Source organism: Podarcis tiliguerta, assembly GCF_965153285.1.
Source record: "Podarcis tiliguerta genome assembly, chromosome: 18".
Classification (NCBI taxonomy): Eukaryota; Metazoa; Chordata; class Lepidosauria; order Squamata; family Lacertidae; genus Podarcis; species Podarcis tiliguerta.
In genome coordinates, this window is record NC_139551.1 from 7,875,952 (window position 1) to 7,895,265 (window position 19,314).

Genomic DNA, 19,314 nt, shown 5'->3' on the forward strand with positions numbered 1-19,314 from the left:
TGGAAATGGCGGATATGACTGGCAGAATCCGAGACCAGGGAGAAGAGTCGATGGAAGAAGACTGGAAAAAATTTAAAGTATATTTACAGAAATATTGCAAAATTAATGAATGTTAGAAGGATATTGGAATGAAGTTACATGATTTTAGCAGAAGTGTTATTAAGAATCATATAAAAATTAAGTGTTGGGGCGTTAAAGTGGAACATTTAAAGTTAAACTGTGTTAGGATAAATTATAGAACAAAAATTGAGAAAGAGGGAAAGGATTTGTTGAACCTGCTAATTTGAACTAGAATACAAAAAAGGGAGGTGTGAGGAAGTCGAGGAAAGAAGTAAATGAAAGATAAAGATATGGAAATTGGATGTGGTTTTAAATGTTTTTGTTTTTTCTTGTTGTTCTGTATTGTTTTTTCTTTCTATTTTTGATGTATTGTTTGTTAATTTTTTATTGTCTTTTTTTTCTCTTATACTTTTTTCTTCTGTAACTATAAAACCTCTAATAAATATTATTATAAAAAAAAAGGCTGGGTGCAGGTTGTGGGGAGAGAGACAGACCTCTGCTTATGTCTGTTTGAATTTTTAAAAATATATTTGAAGATACTGAGCCTGTGCTGCACAGCTTAAGATACTGTATGAATATTTTTGGACGCATGTTTCTCATTTGCTTCGGATAAAGCTCTGCAAGTAAAATGTTGAATAATATTTTTTATTTATTAACTTTGTTCCAAAACCGAAAAAGAATTACAAACATCAAATTCAAAATCCATATTTGTTTTGTAACATAAGCCCATTACATAGTTGACTTGATTAAAATATACCTAATTGCTATAGACTTCCCTTTGCTATGCAGTGGTACCTCAGGTTACATATGCTTCAGGTTACATACGCTTCAGGTTACATACACTTCAGGTTACAGACTCCGCTAACGCAGAAATAGTACCTCGGGTTAAGAACTTTGCTTCAGGATGAGAACAGAAATCGTGCTCTGGCGCCACAGCGGCAGCAGGAGGCCCCATTGGCTAAAGTGGTGCTTCAGGTTAAGAACAGTTTCAGGTTAAGAACAGACCTCCAGAATGAATTAAGTACTTAACTTGAGGTACCATTGTATATAAATGCAACACAATTAGAAATAGTATATTAGAATTTTTTATAAATTCCCCTATACCCCCCTCTCCCATGTGTGATCTCAATAATATTATTATTTTACTTCTTCCATCTTGGTGTGTTGTTTTAGTTTAATAATAATTCGATTGATTCTTTTATTATTTCCTTGCTTAAAGGTAAAGGGACTCCTGACCATTAGGTCCAGTCATGGCCGACTCTGGGGTTGCCGCTTCTGGCGAACCAGAGCAGCGCATGGAAATACTGTTTACCTTCCCGCCAGAGCGGTACCTATTTATCTACTTGTGCTGGTGTGCTTTCGAACTGCTAGGTTGGCAGGAGCAGGAACCGAGCAACGGGAGCTCACCCCGTCGCGGGGATTCGAACCGCCGACCTTCTGATCGGCAAGTCCTAGGCTCTGTGGTTTAACCCACAGCGCCACCTGCATCCCTAGAGACTCCTTAGACTGCATTTAAAACCAAAATCGCATTTGGGTAGAAACTGTTTCTCAGGCGGCTCGTCCTAGTCTTTATAACCCTGTACCTTCTTCCAGAAGGCAGAAGCTGAAAGAGAACATTTCCGGGGTGCGCACTATCCTGCCCTTTTCAATTTCAATGGATTTTGTATGGGGACTGATTTGTAAGTCCAGGGATTGTCCCCGGGAAATGGGGACTTCTGGTAACCTTAAGCTAGCAGCTCAGCGGAACAAAATAAGGTGTGTTCACCTAGGTATTCCCTTTGCCTGGCTCCACTCCACATTCAGGATCTGGCACTCTCTTCCCCGTCCTTTTCTGTCTCTTGGGGGAAGGAGTGGCTGGATTCAGAAATACATTCTGTAGATTCCCGATCTCCGCACGTATTATTTCTCCCTTCCTCTCCGCTGAAGGCTAAAAATAATCACAAGAGCGAGATGATTCGTACGGATTTCGCCTGCCCCCCTTGCCTGCTCCTCTCCCTGTGTGCTTGCAGATGCAAACAAATAGTACTTACGATTAAAAACACACACCCGATCAACCAGCTTGTTTGACGCGCCATGGCTCTGGGGCCCTATTAATTAGAATTAAAAATTTAAACCACTGTGCCGTGGGCGTCTCCGTGGTACAAAGGTTAAATGGGGGGGCCGTGTGCAATGAGTGCCGGCGAGCGCAAGCGCTGCTGCTGTTGCTGGCGAGTTCCAGGCCTCGCTCGTGATCTTAGCTGTGGGCAGATAAGCACAGAGCCTCCTGGTGCAGCAGAAGTCTACCCCGGTTGCCAGTTTGAGGAGGCAAATGGAAAGGAACGCCTTTCAAAAAGTGCCGGGGGAGACGGAATTCGCATTTTACTGCTGCTTTTCCCTGTTTATTCTGGTTGATGCCCTTGCCTTTTGCAGAAGAGGTTGGCATCAATGTTCTAGCGTTATGATACAGGAAGAAAACCCTTTGTCTGCTTTCTCCATGCCCAGGTTACCTCTTACAGTACTTGCCTTTTCTCTAAGAAGAATAGCTGTCAACCGTCCCTTATTTGCCGGGAAAGTCCCTTATCCCAGCGCCGTGTCCCGCTGCTGTCCCTTATTGATGATGTCCCTTAAATTTCCCGGGTTTCAAAGGAAGCAGCTCCTCTCCCTCCCTCCCTGCCGGCTAGGGAGGAGGGGGGCTCCAACTGTGTTGCTTGGCTGCATTGCTCACCCAATAAGGAGTCTAAGAACGACTGGGGGGGTGGAGCTTGCATGCCTTGTGCCGATCAAATCGGCCGTGTTGCCTGGGGACTCGCCTTTGCTCAGCGCTTCCCAGCGGAGAGGTGACGGTGGTTTTCCTTGCTGCATCCCCTATGCTGGGTTGCTGCGCTGTGGGAACCACCGCTTGAGGCTTCGTTTGGCTGCTGGCTGGGCTTTCTGCCTTTGGCTCAGAGGGGCTCAGAAGCTGAACATACCTGTGCTTGGAAAATCCCTTATTTTGGCTGCTAATCCCTTATTTTCAAATCTGTAAATTGACAGCTATGCTAAGAAGTCTCAAGCACAGCAACCCTTCTTCACAAATCAGCTGCTCCACTCCCTTGATAATTTTGGTTGTCCATTTCTGACGTCACATTATCCTTTCTGAGCGGAGGCGACCAGAACTGTACACAGCAGTCCAAACATGGTCGCACCACAGATCTGTATGAGGATATTGGCAATTTTATTTTAAACCTCTTTCCTTTTTTTATTTACCGTATTTTTTGCTCTATAAGACTCACTTTTTCCCTCCTAAAGAGTAAGTGGAAATGTGTGTGCGTCTTATGGAGCGAATGCAGGCTGCGCAGCTATCCCAGAAGCCAGAACAGCAAGAGGGATTGCTGCTTTCGCTGCGCAGCGATCCCTCTTGCTGTTCTGGCTTCTGAGATTCAGAATATTCTTTTTTCTTGTTTTCCTCCTCCAAAAACTAGGTGCGTCTTGTGGTCTGGTGCGTCTTATAGAGCGAAAAATATGGTATTTAACTTTATTTGGCAGACAGCATTAAATTACACATCATCCCACATCACACCACAATATACTACAGAATACAACAACACACAAGTATACACAACTATACAGTATATACATCACCAATCATTACTTTTATCTATTACTACTTTACAGAACAGGGAAAAAAGAAGAAGAAAAGAAAGAAAATTAACAGAAAATAAAGTTGACTTCCGATTCAACCCATTGTACTATCACTTATTTTGATTGTTTTACACACAGCACCATGCTGTTATTTTGTTTTCCTAATTCTTATCCAAAGTACACGATTATTTATCACATTCGCCTTACAAGAATCAGTCAAAGGTCTGCCAGGAGAATTTTGTCGTCACAGTAATTTTTCAAGTAATCTTTAAATATTTCCCGTTCTTAGAATCATAGAATCATAGAGTTGGAAGAGACCACAAGGGCCATCGAGTCCAACCCCCTGCCAAGCAGGAAACACCATCAGAGCACTCCTGACATATGGCTGTCAAGCCTCTGCTTAAAGACCTCCAAAGAAGGAGACTCCACCACACTCCTTGGCAGCAAATTCCACTGTTGAACAGCTCTTACTGTCGGGAAGTTCTTCCTCATGTTTAGGGGGAATCTTCTTTCTTGTGGTTTGGATCCATTGCTCCGTGTCCACTTCTCTGGAGCAGCAGAAAACAACCTTTCTCCCTCCTCTATGTGACATCCTTTTATATATTTGAACATGGCTATCATATCACCCCTTAACCTCCTCTTCTCCAGGCTAAACATGCCCAGCTCCCTTAGCCGTTCCTCATAAGGCATCGTTTCCAGGCCTTTGACCATTTTGGTTGCCCTTTATGTTCCTTCTGCGTTGGATATCCTCTGATTCTCCCTGTCATCATGGCCAACCGTAAAACATTCTTTCGTTTGGACCTACCATTCAATTATTGTAGGAGTCTTTTCGCTTTTCCAGTTCCTTGCTACCATATTTTAAACCCCTTTCCTAATGATCGCTAGCATGGAACTTGCCTTTTTAAATTTTTTACAGCTGCTGCACACTGGCCTTGCCTTCCCACAGCTCACCTTGTGTTCTTAAACCCCTTCATCTCCCCACTGGACCCTGTACTTCTTCCACAGGAAATGCGACAAGGTGACAGGATTGCTGTGTGTGCTCTTGGTAAAAAATGTGCATAAAATTGGTGTGTGTGTGTGTATTTGGGTGGGGCAGAGAAGAGAGTTTGAGATCCCTTGATGGAACAGCGGGTGGCGCTGTGGGTTAAAGCCTCAGTGCCTAGGGCTTGCCGATCGAAAGGTCGGCGGTTCGAATCCCCGCGGCGGGGTGCGCTCCCGCTGTTCGGTCCCAGCGCCTGCCAACCTAGCAGTTCGAAAGCACCCCCGGGTGCAAGTAGATAAATAGGGACCGCTTACTAGCGGGAAGGTAAACAGCGTTTCCGTGTGCGGCTCTGGCTCGCTAGAGCAGCGATGTCACGCTGGCCACGTGACCCGGAAGTGTCTCCGGACAGCGCTGGCCCCCGGCCTCTTGAGTGAGATGGGCGCACAACCCTAGAGTCTGTCAAGACTGGCCCATACGGGCAGGGGTACCTCTACCTTTACCTTTAATGGAACAGCGGATGAAGTACATTTGGTGCATTCATGCGTATAAGCTTGCATTCTGCACATACATGTTCACACGTTTGATACCAGTGCACGCCCTCTCCGTTTCAGGTTGCGCCTTCCTTACGTACTGCGCCCGAGATTCGGCCATCAAAGCTCAGACAGCTCTACATGAACAGAAAACGCTCCCTGGGGTAAGTCTTGGCTCTTTGGAGTCGCTGTGGGTGGGCTCCAGAGGCTCCTCAACGGAGGTGTATTTCGCTCAGAGAAGCGCAGTTTCGCACCTTGCCTTGAAGTGAGAAATCAAATGTCAGTCTGTGCCTTCCAAGAAGTGTGTAATGCTTAAAGGGGCCAGGGGGGGAATGTAGGAATGGATTTAGGCACTGGGAGAGGATATATTATTCGGTTATCATCCTTCCTTGCACATGTGAGCGAGATCAGCAGAATGCCATCCTTTGCAGCTTAAACGCGGAAGCTAAGACAAGGTTAATTTAACCTTCTAGAAGCAATAATCCAAGATTTTCTGTGGTATTTCCCCCTTTCTCCCCATTAAAAAGCTCCGGCGGGAAGGTAAACGGCGTTTCCGTGTGCTGCTCTGGTTCGCCAGAAGCGGCTTAGTCCTGCTGGCCACATGACCCTGAAGCTGTACGCCAGCTCCCTCAGCCAGTAAAGCGAGATGAGCACCACAACCCCAAAGTCAGCCACAACTGGACCTAATGGTCAGGGATCCCTTTACCTTTACCTTTATATTTACAACACTACACCTCTTTGCAATAGCAAGAATAGCAAGGGAGCTTTCTCTGCCTTGGAACCTGGAAAACGACCACCGCCAGAAGACCAGCCTTGGCTGAGTAGGTGAGTGGATGGGAGTACAATTCCCATCAGCTCCCCAGACAGCATCACCCAGTGGTCAGGGAACTCTGCTGTAGGCAACATGGGAGTAAATAGATGCTGGAAAAAATGCCCCCCCCCCCATCCCACTCTCTGCCAAGTAGCAGCAAGATTCTAAACAGAGGGTTCCAGACTAGGTTCCGTGTTCCTTTGGAGAATTGAAGATGCCATGGAGGCTGTTGTAGCTTTTAGGAGGGAATATAGGGCCTGTTCCCTGCAGCAGTGGAGTCCAAGGCATCTTTCCCAGCCAGACTTCAGCCAGCCTACCCAAAATGGCTCCCATTCTTTCTTCTTCCCTTTTTCTTCCCAGCACACCTTTCTAAAGACTCTCTTTTCCTCTGACTTTCACACCCAGCTGACCTGTCAACTTTCTGTCTGCCCAGGCCCAAGATTTCTCTTAGATGGGCCATCAACACCTTTTGTCATGTTAACACCTGTCTCCCAGGTGAGGCTCTAGCTTCAAAAAGGAAGCTTAGCCTGTATTTTTCCCCCACTGGCCTGCATTCTTCCTTTCAATACTCCAAATAATCAAGATCCTACCATTTATTAATTTCTAGGGTTTAGGGCAGGGGTCTGCAACCTGCGGCTCTGGAGCCGCATGTGGCTCTTTTACACCTTTGCCGCGGCTCCGGGGCAGATACTAGTGAGGGGAGGAGGCGCATTGTGTGCCCCGACACTCCCCACTGTGGCGGGCGCTGTACTGGCTGTGACATCGCATGGGGGCGGTGCGTGCGTTAGTCACGCACCGTCCCGACGTCACCTTCCCGCCCGCCTGCCTGCTACATTGTAAGGGGCATGTACGCTGGTCACTGCATTGAAAGGGGGCATGTACGCTGGTCACTGTTTTGAAGGGGAGTGAAGAACACACACACAAAAAAGGTAACTTGTTAATTTAACATTTATTTCTATGATGAGGAGTAATTCTGAGGGGTCAAACAAAGAAATAATAAAAAAGTGACAAAAAAGTTATTTTTATAATGACGAGTTTTGCGGCTCCCAGTTTTTTTTCCTTCGGAAACGGGTCCAAGTGGCTCTTTTTGTCTTAAAGGTTGCAGACCCCTGGTTTAGGGGGAGTACCCCCACAATCTGTAACACAGACAATGAATTCAACCTGATAATAAGACAGCTTTCTTTGCCTGCGATAGGTTTAAACATCTCTATCCAACTGGAAATCAGAATGACTGTTCCTTCAAACAGAAAACCAAGACAGGTGTCTCTAAATGTGGGCCTTTGCCTGTGTAATAAACAAAATCTGCCCTGATTCCCTTATGGGGGACACAAGAGCCCATATAGAGTCCTTACATGGGTTCCCTATTGGTAGGAGAAAATAACAGAGGCCAGCCAGAGAATATTGAGAAACAAAGCAGCTAGTAAGCCTGATCTTTAATGAACTGTTGCAACAGGATGCTCCCCTCACACGCAGGAAAGGAGGAGGAACCCTGAACAGAGGTGTGCCTGCCCTTATATAGACATTTTAAATTCCCTGCCCTGGAGCTCAAGACCACCCCTCCATAGACCATACATACACCACAGAAGGGGTGTAACGCAAGACCACCCCCCACAAACATCCTACCTACATCACAGAAAAGGCGGTCTACAACAGAAATTTGAGTGTGTTGTTGTTTTTCCTGTCTGCCAGGTTATCTGATAATGCCTTATCTGATTGCCTTTCCTGGTAGTCTGGCCATTCCTTGAGATGGTGATTACCCAATTCCTGAGACAACGGGAAGGTTCCCTCACCCCCTCCCTCCTTGCAGAGAAAACATTTGGTCAGTTTGGGAGTCAAAAAATGGTTTCAGGTCGGTCTTCCTGTGCTGATCTATGTACGTGTTTGGTTGGTACATTTATGAACATTTATTATATATAAAGATAAAGGGGCCCCTGACCATTAGGTCCAGTCGTGGACGACTCTGGGGTTGTGGCGCTCATCTCGCTTTATTGGCCGAGGGAGCCGGCGTACAGCTTCCGGGTCATATGGCCAGCAGGACTAAGCCGCTTCTGGCGAACCAGAGCAGCACACGGAAACGCTGTTTACCTTCCCGCCAGAGTGGTACCTATTTATCTACTTGCACTTTGACATGCTTTTGAACTACTAGGTTGGCAGGAGCAGGGACCGAGCAACGGGAGCTCACCCCGTCGCGGGGATTCGAACCGCCGACCTTCTGATCGGCAAGCCCAAGGCTCTGTGGTTTAACCCATATAAGACCTTTAATTTTGTATTTCACCTGCAATGTTATAAAGAGGGAAAGCGTAGATTTGCAGAAATTAATGATTACCGTTTTCTTCCTGCCCGCTTGCAGAAGAGCTAGGGGGCAGAATGCAGGACAATCCACACGCTTTGTTTTCACAACAACCCTGTGAGGTGTAATTAAGAGAAAGAGAGAGAGAGAGAGAGAGAGAGAGAGAGAGAGAGAGAGAGAAGCCAAACACACACACAAAAACGCCTTTAGCCCCAACTTGGAAGAAAGGTGGGACGTTATACATTGTGAATGTGGGGGGGGGGGGGCGGATCGCACTCTGAAATATCGAAAAGCAGCCTCCTTCCCAAAACCCGCCTCCCCCCAACACCTCGAATCTCACTTAGCGAGACATTTCAACTGCGCCTCTGTATGATTAGGGCAGGCTGTTAATAATCCTCCTCAGCAATTGCTTTTCCGAGGCAGGAGCTGCCGAGATGTGCCATCGCCAGCGCTCAGCTAAAGATAAATCCTGTAAGAGGAGAGCGCCGACTAAGAGTTATACCATGGGTAGGCAAACTAAGGCCCGGGGGCCGGATCTGGCCCAATCGCCTTCTCAATCCGGCTCACGGACGGTCCAGGAATCAGTGTGTTTTTACATGAGTAGAGCGTGTCCTTTTATTGAAAATGCATCTCTGGTTATTTGTGGGGCATAGGAATTCATTCTTTTTCTTTCCCCCCCCAAAATATAGTCCGGCCCCCCACAAGGTCTGAGGGACAGCGGACTGGCCCCCTGCTGAAAAAGTTTGCTGACCCCTGAGTTATACAAAGAGTTGAGGAGAATCTGGGTGATACCCTTGGCCTCCGGTATATGCTGGCTGTTTTGCCTTTTAGTTTGTTTTTCAAATGCCAGTGCTATAAATTTCTTTGAGCTGACGAAGCTGTAGCTCAGCTGACCTTTCGCTTCCACCCCAAAAGTTGAGCTGCTCCTTAATATCCCGTGGCTGGCTGGTTTTCTTCCTCAGCAGTTGAAAGGTTAACTTTGACAGATATATAAGCTAATCGCCAAATGGCACCTTAAACCTAGGTTGGTACCTTTTTTTCCCTAATGAAAGGGAAAAAATCTCAAAGCGATTTTCAGCACATTAAAACACCCAATCGAAGAATCCGGAATAAAACAAAATTCAAGCTTCAAGGAAAGTATTTCAGAACCTTCTCTAAGTGACATTTGGCTTTCCCCCTATTTTATTATTATTATTATTATTATTATTATTATTATTATTATTATTATTATTATTTATTTATTTATACCCCGCCCATCTGTCTGGGTTTCCCCAGCCACTCTGGGCGGCTTTCAACAGAATATTAAAATACAATAGTCTATTAAACATTAAAAGCTTCCCTAAACAGGGCTGCCTTCAGATGTCTTCTAAAAGTCTGGTAGTTGTTGTTCTCTTTGACATCTGGTGGGAGGGCGTTCCACAGGGCGGGTGCCACCACCGAGAAGGCCCTGTGCCTGGTTTCCTGTAACTTGGCTTCTCGCAGTGAGGGAACCGCCAGAAGGCCCTAGGAGCTGGACCTCAGTGTCCGGGCAGAACGATGGGAGTGGAGACGCTCCTTCAGTTGATGCAGCGATTTCTCCAAAGCAGATCTTTATTTGCAAGCTGGAACAGAACTGAACAGCAAACAGCTCAGCCGGCCTGCTTTTATAGGCAGCCGGCTGTCAACATTGTAGCAACAACAACCCAGGGTTTCCCACCTAAAGTAACTGACGTGGACCTGAGTGAAAACTACATACACGATACTTCTGGTGGCCAAGGTGAGAACTTCAATACATAACAGGACCGAGGCCATTTAGGGCTTTCAAGGTCAGCACCAACACTTTGAATTGTGCTCGGAAACATACTGGGAGCCAGTGTAGGTCTTTCAAGACCGGTTGGACCCCTGCCAGTCATAAAACGCACCGGGCTAATTTCAAACACTGTTTGACGTTGCAGAACTCGGGAACTGCTGGTTCCTTTTTATTTTTTAAGTTAAAAGCAGAAACTATTTATTTATTTATTTCATCTGGAAAAGGGACAGTAATTTTATTATAATACAGTGCAAAATACATCCCAGTTACATCATGAATACATTAAGAAGAGGTTGGGTTACACAGATTACATCATGAATATATTAAGAAGAGGTTGGGTTACACAGAATTAACATATGGAGGAGGGAGGGGGGAATATGCAGAGCTGGAGATATGCGTAGATAAGCACATCCTGAGTACCAGTGATGAGAAGACAATGGTCCATGCATGCATAGTCTGCCACCTGACATTGCCCAGAGGAAAGGCTTGGCAGAATGATTTGACAGGATTAGGGTCTTGACACCTTGCTTGAGGGATTATGGAGGACAGGGAAGGTGTCATGGAGTCCTAGAGAAATTGAGCAAATTGGCACGTTGATTTTCTATGAATTTTATAGATTTTAGTCCCTTTTGTCATTGACAATTGGAAATAAATGGATATATTGTAGCAAAGAAGGAGGTGAAGAAGACATGCCCCCCCTTCTGTATCATTATTAAAGATTTTCTTGATTGACAAAAGTGTGTGCAATGCCTCTCGCTCTTATCCCCCCCCCCCCCCCGCCATGCAACATTTTTACAGATCAGTTTCATTTGTTGAGACATTGGGAGGAAAAGGGGGAAAGAGGTGGGGGGGGAGATGGGGGGGTCGGGTGGCAATGTTTCTACTTTACTTACTATATGTGGGGTTTGGTGTCCGTGTCGCTTGTGCAGGTTCTCTGCTGTTCACTTGTTGTTTTTTTAAATGATATTTATTAAATATTTAATAGTTACAAAAAGAAAAAAGAGAAAAAGAAACAACAAAAATTTAACAAACAATACATCAAAAATAAAAAGAAAAAACAATACCACAAAACAACAAGAAAAAACTAAAACATTTAAAAACACATCCAAATTTCATTTCTTTATCTTTCATATGCTTGTTTCCTCGACTTCCTCGCACCTCCCTTTTTTTGTATTCTAGTTCAAATTAGCTGGTTCAACAAATCCTTTCCCTCTTTCTCAATTTTTGCTGTTCACTTGTGTGCCTCTGGTGGTGAGAGAGGTTGGGGTTGTCCATGGGTGTGGTTGTTCATTTGTGGTTGGCTGTGGTGGTCTTTGTTTTCATGTGTGAGTGGGGTGGGTGTTTTGTATCAGGTTAGCCATATTGAGTTGTATGCTGTTGGTAGATTTTTGTCATCATCATTCATCATCATCATTTTTAATTTGTGTACCATCTTTCTATCTGACAATACGCAAGGCGGTTTACAAGCTGAAGAAACAAAAAAGGTACATCTTATAACAATCTAAATGGGACGCGGGTTTAACCCACAGAGCCTAGGGCTTGCCGATCAGAATGTCGGCAGTTCGAATCCCTGCGATGGGGTGAGCTCCTGTTGCTCGGTCCCTGCTCCTGCCAACCTAGCAGTTCAAAAGCACACCAAAGTGCAAGTAGATAAATAGGTACTGCTCTGGCGGGAAGGTGAACGGTGTTTCCGTGCGCTGCTCTGGTTCGCCAGAGGCGGCTTAGTCATGCTGGCCACATGACCTGGAAGCTGTATGCTGGCTCCCTCGGCCAATAAAGCGAGATGAGCGCTGCAACCCCAGAGTCGGCCACGACTGGACCTTATGGTCAGGGGTCCCTTTACCTTTACCTATAACAATCTAATGCGATACAAAAATGTGATAATAAAACAAAACTTTAAAATAAGCAACCTACATCAAAAAAGTAACATTCCACAATCATTAGAATAGTACAGTGGTACCTCAGGTTAAGTACTTAATTTGTTCCGGAGGTCCGTTCTTAACCTGAATCTGTTCTTAACCTAAAGCACCACTTTAGCTAATGGGGCCTCCTGCTGCTGCCGCATCGCCGGAGCCCGATTTCTGTTCTCATCCTGAAGCAAAGTTCTTACCCTGAAGCACTATTTCTGGGTTAGTGGAGTCTGTAACCTGAAGCGTCTGTAACCTGAAGTGTATGTAACCCGAGGTACCACTGTATAAAAAAATAATATCAACATATAAAAGTTAAACAGAAATCCACTCAACAGTTACAATAAATAATATCTAAACTATAATCAATAAAACAACCGCAAGCCGCAGTACAGTGGTGCCCCGCAAGACGAATGCCTCGCAAGACGGAAAACCCGCTAGACGAAAGGGTTTCCCGTTTTGGAGGTGCTTCGCAGGACAAATTTGCTATGGGCTTGCTTCGCAAGACGAAAATGTCTTGCGATTCCTGGGGGTTTTTTTCGCTCCCCACCCCCTTTTTCTAAGGCACTAAACTGCTAATAGCCTTTTAGCAGCTAATCCGCTAATCCCTTAAGCCTTTAATAGCCGCTAATAGCCGCTAAACCACTAATAGCGCTAATCCGCTAATGGGCTTGCTTCGCAAGACGAAAAAACCGCTAGACGAAGAGACTCGCAGAACGGATTCTTTTCGTCTTGCGAGGCACCACTGTACATAAAACAATACAATACACATTGAGAAGTAGGGACTAGAGGGTGGAGCAAGGCAGGTGGAAGGAGGCCTTGCCTGATGGAGTCTTGTTGGGCTGTGTATGTGATAAAGGGGAGCCATACCGGGGTGAACGTGTCTTCTTCCATTTGGGGGGACTGCTGGTTCTGAAATGCAAAGGGGACTTAGTGTGTGTGTGTCTTTGTCTGTGCTGACGTTCCCTGAAGCAAACAGCCAGCCGTCCGGCACGTTCCAACCTTGGCAGGATGTTGATTTGCTGAGTGACTTGTGTCGTTTTCGCTCCTCCCCTTGCTCCAAGGAGTGCAGGACGCAGGGCTTCCATGGCCACCGTTCAGTGGCGTAGCGTGGGTTGTCAGCACCCGGGGCAAGGCAAGAAATTTGCGCCCCCTAACCCGTGGATTTGTGCCCCCTAACCTGTGGATTTGCGCCCCCTAACCCTAACCCCCAGATGTTGCGCCTGGTGCGGCCGGCCCCCCCCTGCCCCCTCCACGCTATGCCACTGCCACCGTTTTCTCCTTGTGACAGCCCTGCGAGGCTGAGTGAGGGTGTGGCTGATCCAAAGGGCACCCAGCGAGCAAGTGGAAAGAGAGCTGAGCCGCAGCTTTGCTTGCAGAAGGGTTCAATCCCTGAGGTTCCCGCCTGACAACCTGGGTAGCTGCTGCCAGTCAGTGCAGGATGATACTATTGATCTCTTGCAACAGGGTCCCAACTCACCACACACAGGAGGGAGGAGGATGACCCAGAACCCAGGTGTGCCTGCCCTTATATAGACATTTTAAATTCCCTGCCCTGGAGCTCCAGACCACCCCTCCATACACCATAGGTAAAGGTAAAGGTACCCCTGCCCGTACGGGCCAGTCTTGACAGACTCTAGGGTTGTGCGCCCATCTCACTCAAAGAGGCCGGGGGCCAGCACTGTCCGAAGACACTTCCGGGTCACGTGGCCAGCGTGACATCGCTGCTCTGGCGAGCCAGAGCCGCACACGGAAACGCTGTTTACCTTCCCGCTAGTAAGCGGTCCCTATTTATCTACTTGCACCCAGGAGTGCTTTCGAACTGCTAGGTTGGCAGGCGCTGGGACCGAACAGCGGGAGCGCACCCCGCTGCGGGGATTTGAACCGCCAACCTTTCGATCAGCAAGCCCTAGGCGCTGAGGCTTTAACCCACAGCGCCACCCGCGTCCCTTCCATACACCATACCACCCCCCAGAAACATCATATCTACATCACAGAAGTCGGGGGGGGGGGTTTCCAAAAGGTGAAGCTTTGTCCTGGATCTTAGGCAAGTCAATCGAAAACTTGTGTTTATTTGGCATTTTTGTGTAAAAAACAACCACCACCTTTTGGGCTGAGCTTTTATTGCAAAGAAATTGGACGTTTTTTGAACTATTTCAGAGGGAAATTGACAAAAACGACACTGCCGCCGAGGCCGCCGCACGTCCAGACATTTCGCCGATTGCAAAATACTGCGCCGATTTCCGCCCTGACGCTGCTCACAGCTGCAGTATTCCGGATATGTCTGGGAAATTTATAGCAACCCTAGGTTTCCCTAAACATCAAAGCTCAACTTTCGGGGTGTCCTGGTTTGGACTATCTGAAATATGGCGATCCTGTCTGCCGAGAGAGACAGGAGCTGGCGGAGGAGAACCACACTCTTAATTACAGACGAAGCGGGTCTCCGCTAATTGAATGTTCTTTTGTTGTCCCAAGGAACGGGCGGCTGCTGATTTGCGCTGTAATGAGAGGGCCTCTCCGCACCCCGGCTTCACTGGCTCCATGTAGGCCTTAATTAACTCCACGGTTCCCATGGCAACGTCTCCCGATGCTGCTTGATGCCTCTCCACCCGGAGCTGCCGGAGCATATCTTTTGGAGCGCCACAAACCTACAGGATGCTATGGGGCTGGAGGGGCAGGCGGACAGAAACTCGCTTGGCACGTGGGCTTGCCATGGCCCGTTTGGACCACAGAGGGCGATTCGATATCCAATTTGAGCTGCGCTCGGTCCTTGCCTTGCCCAAAGTCAGCACTGCGGGGCTTGTTTTCCTCTGCGCGCTGTCATAGCGCTGCCATCTTCACTAAGGCAGCGTTGGGGGGCGGGCTGCCTTCTGTAGTTGTGGGGCACACACTCGTTGTGGTTCTGCACATCCAGCCCAAACGTGGGGAAGGCTGAATTTTGCGTTGTAGCTGCCACACTGCCGTAGGGTCGGCATTGTGCGCTAAGCCGGAACGCCTGGCAACGGCTGTGTTTTGCGGTTGCGGCCCACACGTATTTCCCATCCTAGCGGTTTTCTGCACAAAGGCAGAGGCTCTGAAGCAACGGACGTGAGCTGGTACCCTCTTGGAGTCAATAAGGACCAGGCAGACTCAGCAAATGGAGAATTAGAAGGTGAAGTTTATTGCCAGGCAATAAGGACCCAGTTTGGAATCTCTTCCAAAAGGAACTGGGACCCCGATTGACAGAAATCCAGAGGTCTTTATACCTGAGCAGATCACAGCAAATCATAGATCATGAGACAACCATGAGGCAGTCACGATATCGCCAGCGAAATTAGCCAATTAGCAAGCTTCTTGCCATGCTTCCAGCTCCTGGCCAAGCACAGAGTTCTAGTTCTGCTTTCCGTTGCTTGCAGTGACGCTCTGCCTAACCTCTCCAGGACAGGCAGTTTGGAGATTTTGTGGTTTTGCTCTTCCTGTTCTGTGGATTAATTTAGCCTGTATCTGAGGGGATTTTGTACCAGAATCTCTGATTCACGTCTCCCCCTTGTCCAGGGTACACGGATGTTTGTAGGGGAAAGGTCGGCTCCTAATTTTGCTGTTTCAAGCAGTATGCAGTTAGCTAAGGTACAGCTTCCCTTTGATTCAAAATGGATTATAAAATACTGTGAGCCCTGATTATGTGTGAGCATATATGAATATATTGATAACTGATAACTGATTATATGGATAGCATAGGGGTAGCCCTTCTTCCTTGCCTCAGCTCGATCTTTGTATGTGCGACACACATGCTTTTGCTGTCTTGTGGGAGGTTGGCAGCATTTAGTGCGTGTGTTTGAGTTCATGTGTTGCCGTAGTGCCGGTTTGTGCTTTAACGCTGCACACCAGCGGTGGTTTCGTTTCATAACGTAGCGCATGTCTTGTCATAGCACATGGGGCGGTGACTGCATTTTGTTGTTGCAGAACGTGTGTGTGTCTGCGTGCACGCTGTCCTACTGCTCGCTTTCATAAGAAGGCAGTGTGTGGGCTGATGGCTGCCTTTTGAAGTGTAGCATTCATGTGCATGCTGTCGCAGCTGAGTGCGCACTTGCCCTCCTAGTGCTGGTGGAGCATGAAGGCAGACCAAAGGTGGTGTCTGTGATGCGATGGCATGTTCACGCATGCGCCGTCATAGTGCTGGTTTGATCACGGTGGCAGCAGGTGGGTTGTAGAGCACATTGCTGCATGCACCGAAAATGTGGCACTCTCTTCCTCTCTTATGTGCCTTTTCACCATCCTACCCCCGTCCCCCAAACCATCTCTTGGACAGAACAGGATTTGAGGGGGCACTGGGAAGGAAAGTTTTAGGGTGAGGCAGAGCACGTCAGATTCATAGAGTCATAGAATTGTGGAGTTGGAAGTGTTGTAAACAAAAATCTGCCCTTTTCCTCCCTTATGGGGTATCCAAGAGCCCATATAGAGTCCTTATGTGGGTTCCCTATTGGTAGGAGAGAATAACAGAGGCCAACCAGAGAATATTGAGAAGCAAAGCAGCTAGTAAGCCTGATCTTTATTGATCTGTTGCAACAGGGTGCTCCCCTCACACGCAGGAAAGGAGGAGGACCCAGGACAAAGGTGTGTCCGCCCTTATATAGACATTTTAAATTCCCTGCCCTGGAGCTTAAGACCACCGCTCCATACATCATACATACATCACAGAAGGGGTGTAACCCAAGACCACCCCCTAGAAACATCGTACCTACATCACAGAAAAGGCGGTCTACAACAGAAATTTGAGTGTGTTGTTGTTTTTCCTTGTCTGCCAGGTTATCTGATAATGCCTTATCTGAATGCCTTTCCTGGTAGTCTGGCCATTCCTTTGAGATGGTGATTACCCAATTCCTGAGACAACGGGACGGTTCCCTCACCCCCTCCCTCCTTGCAGAGAAAACATTTGGTCAGTTTGGGAGTCAAAAAATGGTTTCAGATTGGTCTTCCTGTGCTGATCTATGTACGTGCTTGGTTGGTACATTTATGAACATTTATATAAGACCTTAAATTTTATTTTTACAAAAGGGACCCCGTGGGTCATCTAGTCCAACCCCCTGTAACAACATGGGTGACAAAAAGGATCCCTTCACAAAAAGAAAGCGATTCTGCATATGTCCAGGGGCTACTTTGCCCTAAGATCCTTTTTCTATAGATATGGAGGGGGGGAGAGACTGATTCATGGCAAAAGACTCTGCACATGCCCAGAGGAAGCCCACAATGCCAAGGATATTTTTATAGAGTGGCACCCCTGACAAAGCAATGGGGAATATCTTCACCTTGAAGATAAAGAGGGGCAATCACTGTGTCCCTGGACCAGAGCTCCATTGGCTCAACCTTTGAATACCTCATTTAGTTATTTATTTAGAGCATGATTTGCATGCCTGATTCTCCTCTCCCCCATGCTTTTTAATATCTATATGAAGCCGCTGGGAGAGATCATCAGGGCGTTTGGGCTATGTGTCCATCAATATGCAGATGACACCCAGCTCTACCTCTCTTTCAAATCGGAACCAGTGAAGGCGGTGAAGGTCCTGTGTGAGTGCCTGGAGGCGGTTGGAGGATGGATGGACTCACAGCTGTCCATGGAGGCACAGGTCAATTCTGTGTCCAGGGCGGCTGTCTACCAGTTCCATCTGGTACGCAGGCTGAGACCCTACCTGCCCATGGACTGTCTTGCCAGAGTGGTGCATGCTCTAGTTATCTCCCATTTGGACTACTGCAATGGGCTCTACGTGGGGCTACCTTTGAAGGTGACCTGGAAACTGCAATTAATTCAGAACGCGGCAGCTAGACTGGTGACTGGGAGCGGCCGCCGAGACCATATAACACCACTCCTGAAAGACCTACATTGGCTCCCAGTACGTTTCCGAGCACAGTTCAAAGTGATGGTGTTGACCTTTAAAGCCCTAAACGGCCTCGGCCCAGTATACCTGAAGGAGCGTCTCCACCCCCATCGTTCTGCCTGGATGCTGAGATCCAGTGCTGAGGGCCTTCTGGAGGTTCCCTCATTGCGAGAAGCAAAGCTACAGGGAACCAGGCAGAGGGCCTTCTCGGTAGTGGCGCCCGCCCTGTGGAACGCCCTCCCATCAGATGTCAAAGCGATGAACAACTACCTGACATTCAGAAGACATCTGAAGGCAGCTCTGTTCAGGGAAGTTTTTAATGTGTGATTTTACTGTATTTTTTGTTTCTGTGGAAGCCGCCCAGAGTGGCTGGGGAAACCCAGCCAGATGGGTGGGGTACAAATAATAAATTCTGAGCACAATTCAAAGTGTTGGTGCTGACCTTTAAAGCCCTAAACAGCCTCGGTCCTTCCTCATCGTGGACCGGTCCTGGGCGACCAAGATGATGGAGGGTCAGGCAATGCTTTTTCCCCTAGGGGTACGCATACCCCTAAACATTTTGTGAATCTTTGTACTTTTGTCTATTTACTGTATTTATTTTTCCCGATTGGAACAACAAATAGTGGTTTTCTTGAGTCAAAATGAGAGCAGTGGAGTAGCGTGTGGGGTGCAGGGGAGGCCGGCCGCACCGGGCGCAACATCTGGGGGGGGCGCGCTTGCACTCGCAGCTCTCTGCCCCTACCTGGCTCACTCACTCTCTCTCACTGCAGTGCTGGCTGTGCGAATCTGATCCGAGCCCACTGGATCACCGCCCACTGTGGAGGGGAGGGTGCCAGGCGTGCGGTGCGGTGCGGAGAGAGAGCGAGGGACTATTTGGGGGAGGGACAGTGCAGCGGGGGGGGGGCGCAAATTACTTGCCTTGCACCAGGTTAGGGGGCGCAAATTACTTGACTTGCCCCGGTGCTGACAACCCACGCTACGCCACTGAATGAGAGTACAGTCATACCTCGGGTTACAGACACTTCAGGTTGCTTTTTTTCGGGTTACGGACGCGCCAAAACCCAGAAGTACCGGAACATGTTACTTCCGGGTTTCAGCAGTCGCGCATGCACAGAAGCACTAAATTGTGCTTTTGCATGTGCAGAAGTGGCGAATCGAACCCATGCGATTTGAGGGTAAACCATACACAACACGGGTCTGTCCTTGTGGCTCGTTGGAAGTTGAAACTGCTTCACACGTACTATTACGTTGTCGTCTTTATGAGGATATACGTTTGACTTTTATTACACTTGTTTTGCAAAAGCTTAGGAAAGAATCGGAATACCATAGTCTAAAACTACTGCTAGAGGACAAGAAGCCCAAGGCTACATTAAATGTAGCTAAATTCTGTGCGTCTGCAACCAATCGCAGGAAGCAAGTGGTATCCCACAATGCCCAATCCCCTAAATGTTAGTTACAGGGGGCACGTTAACAATTAATTTTAATTTTTATAT

At 47.5% G+C, this 19,314-nt stretch overlaps 1 protein-coding gene and 1 long non-coding RNA gene across 3 annotated transcripts in view; one reads left to right on the top strand and one right to left on the bottom strand.

The window, feature by feature from the left end:
• The window catches only part of LOC310668653, a 169,316-nt gene that overhangs the window by 96,449 nt on the left and 53,553 nt on the right, over nt 1-19,314 (bottom strand). The gene's annotated exons all lie outside the window — the stretch shown is intronic.
• The window catches only part of CELF5 (CUGBP Elav-like family member 5), a 72,522-nt gene that overhangs the window by 18,748 nt on the left and 34,460 nt on the right, over nt 1-19,314 (top strand). For both annotated transcript variants that reach the window (XM_083421702.1, XM_083421703.1), the window contains exon 2: nt 5,254-5,336. In XM_083421702.1, the coding sequence (XP_083277828.1) occupies nt 5,254-5,336 (83 nt within the window). The remainder of the gene's footprint in view (nt 1-5,253; nt 5,337-19,314) is intronic.